The sequence below is a fragment of the Cydia fagiglandana genome, chromosome 7, assembly GCF_963556715.1.
Source record: "Cydia fagiglandana chromosome 7, ilCydFagi1.1, whole genome shotgun sequence".
Classification (NCBI taxonomy): Eukaryota; Metazoa; Arthropoda; class Insecta; order Lepidoptera; family Tortricidae; genus Cydia; species Cydia fagiglandana.
The window spans coordinates 11773337-11785604 of record NC_085938.1 but is presented as its reverse complement, the minus strand read 5'-3'; the positions used below and the strand labels follow the sequence as shown (position 1 = coordinate 11785604).

The window sequence follows — 12268 nt, the reverse complement described above, 5'->3', positions numbered from 1 at the left end:
TATTTTTATTTAACTATTTTTCCATCTGACAGTTTCCATTTGACAGGAACAAAATGAACGAATGAACGAATGATTTTGGCATAAAGTAGTCGCAAACCCGAAACAATGTGTGCACACGGCGACCACACTTTATGTCACTTTGTGTCATGTGTCGACCCTTCCCCATTTCTGGTAACTGTGTCGACACGGCGACGACTCTGCGACTGGAAGTGTGACCGAAACAGACGGTGTCGACACAAGATGTGTCAACACCGCGTCGTAACGGCGACTAGAAATGGTTGTATGGGCGGCTAGATGGCGTGACGACACCGTTTCATATTTAACAATTTTAACACATTGATTTGGATATCAGTGAATGAACATGGATCAAAATGATATAAAAATAATAAAATGATTTATCCATATACATACATTTTTTTGATAATTTTATACGTTTTCGTTTTGAGTTTTAGTCGTGTGTCGATAGATGGCAGTAAATTTACTGTGACTACAAAATTTACTATGACAGGACCCCTCTATACTATCTATTCTTTTTGCTATAAATTAATAGTAGACTACCACTGCCGTTTAGTTCTTCCAGCAGTTCCAGCAAATTGAAGACTTAAAATATATAAATCATCATTAAACTACATTACTAATATAACTACCTAACTGAAGACAAAGAAAGAATTAATCGTTCAAATTTATTGCCTCTGTTTTATACCCAGGTACTTGTATTCTAAAACCTTTTTTCTACTCCAGCACTCTTATTTGAAGATTAAATGACTACCAGTGAGATCTAAATCAACTTCATTAGTTTCAATTGGATAAGACTTCGTATGTAATTTAATTAATTGACGTAATCAAATTTCCCTTATTCTCCACAAATTAATATATTGAATCAGTTAAAAAGTTTGCGGTAGCGCAAACAATTTAACAAGATTAATTTAGCGTACGCAGCAAATTAACATTAATTTCCTTCGTGACAAGCAATCGTAGATTTCAATGCAGATTCACCCAATAAGTATGTTTCTGTACCAAATTCATATCATAATAATCTTAAGTTGTTCATTAATAAGTTCATAACCTTAGAGCATCTAATAACGCAATAACTAAAGATCAATTTGTTTTGTTCATACAAAACAACTCAAAAATTCTTGCAGTCCTAAGACCCCTTTGATTTTGAATTAATCTCATTATTGGAATTTCAATAGTCTTTCTGTTTTGATTTATAGGATACTTACAGCCCGCTGACAGGCAGACCTCAGGAACGATGAAACTTATAAGTAAATATCAAATCATTTTTGAAGTACACTTGTGTAACTATAATACTAAATAAGAGTACTTTTTTAATTAATAGAAAATCGTACATAAAGCAGCTTTAGGTTTCACCTTCAAAATCTATATTCAGGCAATAAATGTCTGTAAAATAACGTGTAACAGGTGCCGTTTGGAGTTCTTACAATGTGCCAAAAAACGATCCCAAATAACGTTTACAATAATGGAAATAGATTGAATTGCTATACTCATTCCATCAATTCTCTTAGCGGCCCATCTTGCAAATGATAACGGTGATAACCTGCTGGTCCTTTCAGGTGTAGCAATATTTATGTGCGAGGTAGCCTCTTTCCATCCGCTAAATTATTTATTTTACGATCCTACTGAGTGCCCGGATCCCGTTTCAAGGAAACAGCCATAAATTGTCATAGCTTAGATAGAGAAGTGTAAAGGTTTTCCTTTAGCACTCAAGGGATATATCCTTCAGAGTAGAGGAAAAAGGTATTTTATTGCCAGGTCGTTGGAACGTCGCGTCGTCGAATAGGCCTCCATGGTTCTTTAAAATATTGATGTAATATTTCATAAGTGTTACCGAATATTTCACGATTAAAAACCACTATAGATATATTCACTCTATTACCCTCTAGGGACTAGAAGGAGTTTGTTATCATGTTATCAGAGTTACTCTCAGTGTCACCGCTCGCTTCCAAAGTTCTGAATAGTTTGAGCACAATAGGTTTCTAACCACCCCCAAGCGAATAGCTCCTATTATGCTCTCTTGCCTCAAATTTTAAATTATGAATAGTTTAACCACCGACTTTCGCATTAAGTATTCAACGTAAATTTCGACATAGGCCTCTGCCATTTTAGTACGGACATTTTAGTCTACTGAGTATTGTGTGGTAAGAATATTATTTTAATAATTTCATGGTTTCGGTAAGTATGTTTTACATAATATAAGTACTTGATTTTTACATTTTTGCGAAATGATTGAATATTTAAAAACACAGAGTCACAACGGTTCGCAATTTATAGATATTTTTTATATTACGAGATTAAAATCGAGAAATAAATCGTAATTAAAATAAGATCTACTAAGATCTTTAAATTAGTACTGACATGAAACACTATAGGCCTATACAACAACTATGGTCGTCTATTAACGTCAACGTTTTATTATTCACGAGTCAACTTGAATTATGCTCGTCAAGTCAGAACATTTATTTATTAGCTTAGTTAGATATAATATGTACCTATTAATGCTTTTTCTATGTCACATACTCAGCATAATATGGAGTTATATACGTAAGTACCTACATTTTACACGAACTTGAAATTTAACCATAGTTGTAAGTTGTGGACTAAGGGCCAGTTGCACCAACCACAGTTAACAAAGTGATCAACATCACGCAGCAGAGATCTATGAAAATTCTCATACAATAAAATTTTGCGAACGCTTTAACGGTGATGGGTCAAACAGATCACTGTGTTACGTTCTTTCCTGTAGACATACACAAAGTTAAGGGCTATAAAGATTAATTTTCTTATTTAACCCTTATCCACGTAAAAAGGTCCTCCTTTTATTTACAGAACTATGATAAAATCATTACTTACATGCCCACAAGCTGTTAACTATTGCCCACAGGAGAGAAAACTAGCGTGTTCGCGCGAACTGTACATTTTCAGCTCGTGGGCATGTAAGTAATGATTTTATCATAGTTCTGTAAATAAAAGGAGGACCTTTTTGCGTGGGTTAGGGTTAAATAAGAGAATTAACCTTTATAGCCCTTAACTTTGTGTATGTCCACAGGAAAGAACGTAACACAGTGATCTGTTTGACCCTGATAGACGGTTTGGTGCAGCCGGCCCTAACTACCCAAGCAGAGCTAAGGGCTCATTTAGACGATGCGAGTTTCATTACATTGCGGGTTTTGATCGGTCGGTTGAATTGGACATAACCAACAGTCCGCAATATAACTACAATCGCATGCGAGTTCGCGCGCCGTCTAAATCAGCCCTAAGTTTACGGCAGGTACTCACCATTTATCGTCTCCTTCCAGGTGATAAAGGCCGTCTGCGTGGAGCCGGTAGCACGCCTGCACTAGCGCCGCCTGGGGAGACCCGGGCTTTACTAGTTGCTCGAACGTGTCCTCTTTGATCGTGAACGGGATCACTGGCAGGTAGGACGATGCATCGCCGCCAATGAGACACTGAGAAAAAAAAACCGGGTAAGTGCGAGTCGGACTCGCGCACGAAGGGTTCCGTACCCATCCAAGTACTGACCACGCCCGACGTTGCTTAACTTTGGTCAAAAATCACGTTTGCTGTATGGGAGCCCCACTTAAATCTTTATTTTATTCTGTTTTTAGTATTTGTTGTTATAGCGGCAACAGAAATACATCATCTGTGAAAATTTCAACTGTCTAGCTATCACGGTTCGTGAGATACAGCCTGGTGACAGACGGACGGACGGACGGACGGACGGACGGACGGACAGCGAAGTCTTAGTAATAGGGTCCCGTTTTACCCTTTGGGTACGGAACCCTAAAATTGGTTGTCTGTAAAGTCTGATAACGTCATAAGAAAACATTGATGAAAAATTGCATACTTTGGCCGTAACCTTACCATGGAGATCTGTCCACAACGTGATCCTTGTTCGTGCATGCTACCGGTGTTCATCGATTTATAAGACGTTATTACGTCAAAAAATGTTTACCTACTGGTAAATAATCACTACACCTTATAAAACAAGTCCCCCGCCGCGTCTGTTTGTGTGTTTGCATGTTTGTTCGCGATAAGCTCAAAAACCAAGGAACGGATTTTCATGCAGTTTTCACCTATCGATAGAGTGATTCTTGAGGAAGGTTTAAGTGTATAATTTCTAAATCCGTGCGAAGCCGGGTTCTAATACAAAATAAATATTGGTTCATCGTTAGAAATATTACTTTATGTCAATGAATTAAATTTCAAACAAACATGTCACTGCGGCCAGTCGAAGTGTTAAATGAATTTTTTTTATAAGTACCGTGTGTCGTCCTTGATTTATTTTTATAAGGATTTGATTTATTTTTATATCAGAATAGATTTTTGTATATCTTTCAGAATAAGTTATAAGGAATTGTATAAATGGTTTATGATTGCAGCCAATTTGGCTGAGCCAAATAAGGCCAAACTGACTTTGGCTTTATTTGGTTTCAAGCTTTCCTATAAACGTATTTGAATTAAGCTTTATTTCCTTTTACAATTTATTTCAAATAAAAATTTTCAAATCCGTTATTTTGTAATTTTCTAAAAAAGCAGTAAAAATTGTGTTAGGCTTAGAGAGCTCATTTAAATTAATCGTATCTTCGTGGGACGCGGCTCGGATAACAAAGCGGACTTCATTTCATTATAAGGCAAAAGTAGGAAAAATACAATAAGTGCTATTTATTTTTATTCAGCTGACTTTTTACACAAAGAGATCGTGACAGCTAAATTTATATGGCCCGTTTTTTATTGCATTAGGGTCAGTCGGTATTTGTTTATTTAAACTTTATTTCACCACATATAAAATTGTACTAAAGGGCGGACTTAATGCTTTAAGGCATTCTTTACCAGTCAACCATTAGGTTAAACAGAAACTTAACAGTTTAATGTGAACATTTTCCATTTATTCGGTAACCATTTCATTTTTCATTTATTTACACGTATAGAACCGCTACACAATTATCGAATCCCCGGTGTGTTCAAGTTATAATAACGAGTTTGCATTTAGTCGTACTGAATGTAAATGGATGATTGAAAATTTAATTGAATAGGTCGGACAATTAGAGTTAGACCAAGATAAATCTGCAACGATTTTGAAAGTATACAGAATTTTTTGTTTTATTATAGACAAATTTAAATAGTCTACGAGATCAACTTTGGACTGAGAAGATTTTTTTTGTGTATTTGAGTAATTGATTTGAGTCAATCAGTCCTCGCTAGAGATACGGGCGGCCGTTTGCTCTTTGTTTCAGTAAGAGCTGTATTGGTAGTGGATTGCGGTGTCTGTTTAGCGGTTTTGGACAAGTTCCCACAATGGTACGGGCGAACCTGCCCCAAGTTTTAGGTAGGCAGGTGTTGTGAGTTGTTCTAATAGCCATGCGATGATTAATTGAAACTAAATAGGTAAAATATTATTCACAAAATAAATAATAGTACTAAGTGCTCTAGTACCCTAACCTATGCCAGCAACGTTGTTTTATTAAAAATTGTGAACTTACGAGAAAGTAGCCAGCCTTGGAGGTGTTGTTACAGTTTGAACTTACGAGGAAGTAGCCAGCCTTGGAGGTATTGTTACAGTGTGAACTTACGAGGAAGTAGCCAGCCTTGGAGGTGTTGTCACAGTGTGAACTTACGAGGAAGTAGCCAGCCTTGGAGGTGTTGTTACAGTGTGAACTTACGAGGAAGTAGCCAGCCTTGGAGGTGTTGTTACAGTGTGAACTTACGAGGAAGTAGCCAGCCTTGGAGGTGTTGTCACAGTGTGAACTTACGAGGAAGTAGCCAGCCTTGGAGGTGTTGTTACAGTGTGAACTTACGAGGAAGTAGCCAGCCTTGAGGTATTGTTACAGTGTGAACTTACGAGGAAGTAGCCAGCCTTGGAGGTGTTGTTACAGTGTGAACTTACGAGGAAGTAGCCAGCCTTGAGGTATTGTTACAGTGTGAACTTACGAGGAAGTAGCCAGCCTTGGAGGTGTTGTTACAGTGTGAACTTACGAGGAAGTAGCCAGCCTTGGAGGTGTTGTTACAGTGTGAACTTACGAGGAAGTAGCCAGCCTTGGAGGTGTTGTCACAGTGTGAACTTACGAGGAAGTAGCCAGCCTTGGAGGTGTTGTTACAGTGTGAACTTACGAGGAAGTAGCCAGCCTTGAGGTATTGTTACAGTGTGAACTTACGAGGAAGTAGCCAGCCTTGGAGGTGTTGTTACAGTGTGAACTTACGAGGAAGTAGCCAGCCTTGAGGTATTGTTACAGTGTGAACTTACGAGGAAGTAGCCAGCCTTGGAGGTGTTGTTACAGTGTGAACTTATGAGGAAGTAGCCGGCCTTGGAGGTGTTGTTACAGTGTGAACTTACGAGGAAGTAGCCAGCCTTGAAGGTGTTGTTACAGTGTGAACTTACGAGGAAGTAGCCAGCCTTGAGGTATTGTTACAGTGTGAACTTACGAGGAAGTAGCCAGCCTTGGAGGTGTTGTTACAGTGTGAACTTATGAGGAAGTAGCCGGCCTTGGAGGTGTTGTTACAGTGTGAACTTACGAGGAAGTAGCCAGCCTTGGAGGTGTTGTTACAGTGTGAACTTACGAGGAAGTAGCCAGCCTTGGAGGTATTGTTACAGTGTGAACTTACGAGGAAGTAGCCAGCCTTGGAGGTGATGTTACAGTGTGAACTTACGAGGAAGTAGCCATCCTTGAGGTATTGTTACAGTGTGAACTTACGAGGAAGTAGCCAGCCTTGGAGGTGTTGTCACAGTGTGAACTTACGAGGAAGTAGCCAGCCTTGGAGGTATTGTTACAGTGTGAACTTACGAGGAAGTTGCCAGCCTTGGAGGTGTTGTTACAGTGTGAACTTACGAGGTAGTAGCCAGCCTTGGAGGTGTTGTTACAGTGTGAACTTACGAGGAAGTAGCCAGCCCTGGAGGTGTTGTTACAGTGTGAACTTACGAGGAAGTAGCTAGCCTTGGAGGTGTTGTTACAGTGTGAACTTACGAGGAAGTAGCCAGCCTTGGAGGTATTGTTACAGTGTGAACTTACGAGGAAGTTGCCAGCCTTGGAGGTGTTGTTACAGTGTGAACTTACGAGGTAGTAGCCAGCCTTGGAGGTGTTGTTACAGTGTGAACTTACGAGGAAGTAGCCAGCCTTGAAGGTGTTGTTACAGTGTGAACTTACGAGGAAGTAGCCAGCCTTGGAGGTGTTGTCACAGTGTGAACTTACGAGGAAGTAGCCAGCCTTGGAGGTGTTGTTACAGCAGCGGATCTCGTCGAGGAGGTGCCGCAGCAGCGCCGGGCTGTTCTCGTCGCCGCCGTCGGTGCCGTAGTGCATGTCCAGAAACTCAATCTGGAACACGACGCTCGTTTGTACTCTGTGGTTATATGGCGGCGGCCGATCGTAAGTTCAGGCAGATCGTAATGTTTTGACTGTAATCACATTAACCAATAGATAGGTGCGTTAGGCTTAGGTTGCTTCTGATGCCCGAAGGGCAACCTGTTCAGAAATATGAACCCCGCTGCGGGGCTCCGTCGACCTAGGGAATGAAAAAAAGATTTTTACGTTTCACAATATGCCTAGGAATTTCACGATCTGCCCGATCTCACGATCGACAGCCGACATACATATAACTAAAGCAATATTCCCACTGTCTAAGGACGGGCCTTACGGGCACTTAAACTGGGCTATAACCGCAAAAATCGAAGTTCGCAAATTGCGGGGATTTTTCTCTGTCACTCTAATTACACCTTCATTGGAGTAAAAGAGAAAGATCCCCGCAATTTGCGAATTTCGGTTTTCGCGGTTGCCGCTCTGGGCTATTTAGGGCATTTTCATTTAACTTGTACCAGTTAAGTGCGACTTAAGTCGTGTTTCAGTAACGTCTAACCGTTACATTCCTGACAAAATGTATGGGATTTGACATTGACCGTCAGTTTTGTAACGATTGCTAACCGGCCGTTAAAGGTGTTCAACCTATAACCGCGAAAATCGAAGTTCGCAAATTGCGGGCATCTTTCTCTGTCACCCTTATTACGCCTTCATTGGAGTAAAAGAGAAAGATCCCCGCAATTTGCGAATTTCGGTTTTCACTGTTGTATATCATTCGATACCTCTCTATTAATAGAGAGGTATGAGTGGCCGTGCCCGCCTTTCGGCTGCGACGGCTGTGGCGGGTCGCTCCCCACCGCGTGGGGAGGTCAGTCGACGTCAATTTGAGGCAGGGCTTGTTAACGTTACCAATTCACATTATAAAGTAACGTTACTTAACGTTAAAATCATAAAAATACCTTATTACCGTTAGTAAATGGTAACGATACTTGATAACTTAACATTATTAGAACGTTAGCTAATTAACGTTAATTTTACCGGTAATTTTACTTTTTATTGCAGGGCTTGTTAACGTTATAGTCATATGCCTTATGGGAATATAGTTCAGAGCCGGAAACCGCTACCAACTTTTAGTATGTTGTTGGGCATGGCATTGGGTTTCCAAAACTGCCGGGAGACAGCGGCGCCGGCCATCTACTTCAGCGGAATGACGTCATCAAAATGACTCCCGTTTCGTTGCGAATATTGCATATTGTACCCAAACTATGCATAGCATATAATTGTGTGGGGTATTGAATGGAAGCCAGTTAAATATGCTATATTTCATTTATACAGTGTGTACCAAAATATTCAGCCATTTAAGAGCCATTTGCAAAAGAATCAAAATGATGTAAAAAAATATTCAATTATTTGGGTTTTACAACCAAACCAAAAGTCAGACATTAAAGCAATGTACTACAAAATTAAAGATGACGTCTGACGCCATACGTTGATATCAATCAAGTCAAAATTGGGCCAAATATGTGGAAATTATGCATCAAAATGTAGATATTTGCCCATACAAATGCATAAAAGTTAAAAAAATCCAAATTGGTCATTTTCAGGATAATCCGCATAAGCTTCTAGTATGTTATTAGCAATATGACCTGGATTCTAAAACTGCCGGGAGACCATCTCTGTTGTTCCTCAGTTACAAATAATGACGTCATACAAATAATCACTGCCGAATTTCGTAAAATGTAAATTATAGCTATACCACGAGTCTCACATACACGTGAGTTACATGTAAACAAAGGTTATTAAATTTAGTATGATTCTCCTAAACATTGTTTGTAAAAAAAATGTACGGTTTAAGAGCTAGAAACAAAGAAATACCACTTTTTATGGAAAAAGTAGATGTATATCAATTTTATAGCTAAACTAAAATCGTCAATAAAACGTTGCATATAACATTTAAAAAACCAGCTATTCAACTATACATCACAGTTTAAATTTTACATTTCTGATAAAAACTGTGGAAGGAAAGAAGAAGAAGTGGAAAAAAAAACTAAAGCGCGCCAACAATTCTACCTTAATGCGCTCATATTATGCAAAGAATAGTTCTAATTATCGAGTATTAAATGAATGAACATTACATAAAATACATGAAAAAGACATTTTCGAATGGAACCATAATTAAAAAAATAATAATTTACTTGATAAGTAAGCAAAATACTGTTTCTTTAAGTACATAATCTCCTCCTTTCAAAGTCGGTTAAAATGTGGTTTTTGTGACCTGGGCTACAAAGACAAATAAATTGACACCTCATTTATCAAAATCAGTTCAGTTGTTTCATGTAAAAAATACATAATTACATACGTAGACAGCAGTTCCTGCTGTAGTCGCGGTAAATATTAATGTGAAATAGACTCTTATTGTCATGGCCTAACGCTACATTCTTAGAGAAATGTAAAGTTACATGCCAGTAAGTAGGTACATGCCTAATACAAAATGTCTTATCGAGGTAAATGCCATATCAGTTCACTTAATGCGATACATAATTATATATTTAAGCCTCGATTAGCCTTATACATACATACATACAGTCATACATACATCACTGGCTCAGTGACCTCTGACACAAAAGAGCGTCACTCTGCCCTATTCTGCGCCACTTCGCGCCAGTTGGGTATTCTTATAAAAGTGGAATCTTGAGTGGTGCAAGGGTTTCAAGGCTGAGCTGAGAAGGCTGGCAGAATTTTCCCTCTGATCCTCCGAAATACAGGTCACCCCTCTGGTCTGCTAACATCTACGGCCTGAGTGTTTCAACGTTAGATGCCAAGCCACGCCAGGCCATAATAGTAAAGGTCTAATTATTGAATTTTAATTTTTTGTCCGACTACGGCAGAATTTGCTATCTATGCGTGCATGTGTAGGTACCGTTTGCATGAAACTACTGAACTGATTTTGATAAATTAGGTGTAAATTTATTTATCTTTGTAGCCCAGGTCACAAAAGCTACATTTTAACCGACTTTGAAAGGAGGAGATTAGGTACTTAAAGAAACAGTATTTTGCTTACTTATCAAGTAAATTATTATTTTTTTAATTATGGTTCCATTCGAAAATGTCGTTTTCATGTATTTTATGTAATGTTCATTCATTTAATACTCGATAATTAAAACTATTCTTTGCATAATATGAGCGCATTAAGGTAGAATTGTTGGCGCGCTTTAGTTTTTTTTCCACAACTTCCACAGTTTTTATCGGAAATGTAAAATTTAATCTGTGATGTATAGTTGAAGAACTGGTTTTTAAATATTATACGCAACATTTTATTGACGATTTTAGTTTAGCTATAAAATTGATATAAATCTACTTTTTCCATAAAAAGTGGTATTTCTTTGTTTCTAGCTCTTAAACCGTACATTTTTTTTACAAACAATGTTTAGGTGAATCATACTAAATTTAATAACCTTTCATTACATGTAACACACATGTATGTGTGACTCATAGTATAGCTATAATTTACATTTTACGAAATTCGGCAGTGATTATTTGTATGACGTCATTATTCGTGACTGGGGGACAATAAAGATGGTCTCCCAGCAGTTTTAGAACCCAGGTCATATTGCTAATAACATACTAGAAGCTTACGCGGATTATCCTGAAAATGACCAATTTGGATTTTTTTAACTTTAATGCATTTGTATGGGCAAATATCTACATTGCATCACATGCATAATTTCCACATATTTGGTCCAATTTTGATTTTATTGATATCAGTGTATGGCTTGAGACGTCATCTTTAATTTTGTAGTACATTGCTTTATCGTCCGACTTTTGGTTTGGTTGTAAAACCCAAATAATCGAATATTTTTTTACGTAATTTTTATTTATTTGTAACTTTCTCTTAAACTGTTGCATATTTTGGTACACTTTGTATAAATAAAATATAGTTTATTTAATTGGCTTTCATTTAATACCCCACACGTGTATGTGCTATGCATAGTTTGGGTGCAGTATGCAATATTCGCAACGAAGCGGGAGTCATTTTGATGACGTCATTCCGCTGAAGTAGATGGCCGGCGCTGCCGTCTCCCGGCAGTTTTGGAGACCCAATGCCATGCCAAACAACATACTAAAAGTTGGTAGCGGTTTCCGGCTCTGAACTATCTCTGCGACCGTTTCCCATAAGGCATGGCACTATTACCCAATTCACATTATAAACTAACGTTACCAAACTAACGTTAACACTATCATTCATAAAGCTGATATTTGCTTGTAATTTCATACACAATATTAAGGCCAGTAGACCTTATTGACCATAAATACGGCAGGGCTTCTGTCAAATTGAAATAGAATAAGTCAAAATGCATCAAAGATAAATGTACGTTAGTAAAACTCAACTTTAATTCTAGTACTTAGAGTTCATAGTCTTTTGTCATTATTCTTTATGTTTATCAAATGGAAGAGGTGGTATTTAACATGTTTAAGATCTTTCTCCAATATGCATTGCGTCTCACTCTCTCATTAAGTAAAATGTGAGACGCATATACACATTGGACCGAGATTGGATAGATAGAATACCACCCGGCTGTGTCGGAATATTTGCCAAAATAAGAAGGTTGCAAAACGTCATAAATTAGTTTGTTAAATATGATGGTATAGCTAATTCGTTACTTGGTGGGTTTATATTAGGTACAGGCGTCTTTGATATAATATACGTCAAGATTGTATAGGTTGGATAATGTCTTGATTTATTTTGTGAAATATGGAGGTGTTGCTGAAATGTAATTTAGTCGGATTATATTAAATGAGACACCTATTTATTAATGTTACTGCTTGCTTGTAAAAATGATTCAATTAAATTCGATTCGATTAAAGATAATTATGTAGGTATGTTAGTAAAACTCAACTTTAACTCTAGTAGTTAGAGTTCATAGTCTTTTGTCATTATTCTTTATGTTAATCTAGAATGG

The 12268-nt window shown here is 37.9% G+C and overlaps 1 protein-coding gene across 5 annotated transcripts in view; it reads right to left on the bottom strand.

Annotated features, from left to right (window-relative positions):
• LOC134665889 (protein qui-1) overlaps positions 1-12268 on the bottom strand; it is a 185462-nt gene that overhangs the window by 79730 nt on the left and 93464 nt on the right. For all 5 annotated transcript variants that reach the window (XM_063522921.1, XM_063522922.1, XM_063522925.1 and 2 more), the window contains 2 exons: positions 7206-7328; positions 3298-3467 (listed from right to left, as the gene is read on the bottom strand). In XM_063522921.1, coding sequence (XP_063378991.1) covers positions 3298-3467; positions 7206-7328 — 293 coding nt within the window. The remainder of the gene's footprint in view (positions 1-3297; positions 3468-7205; positions 7329-12268) is intronic.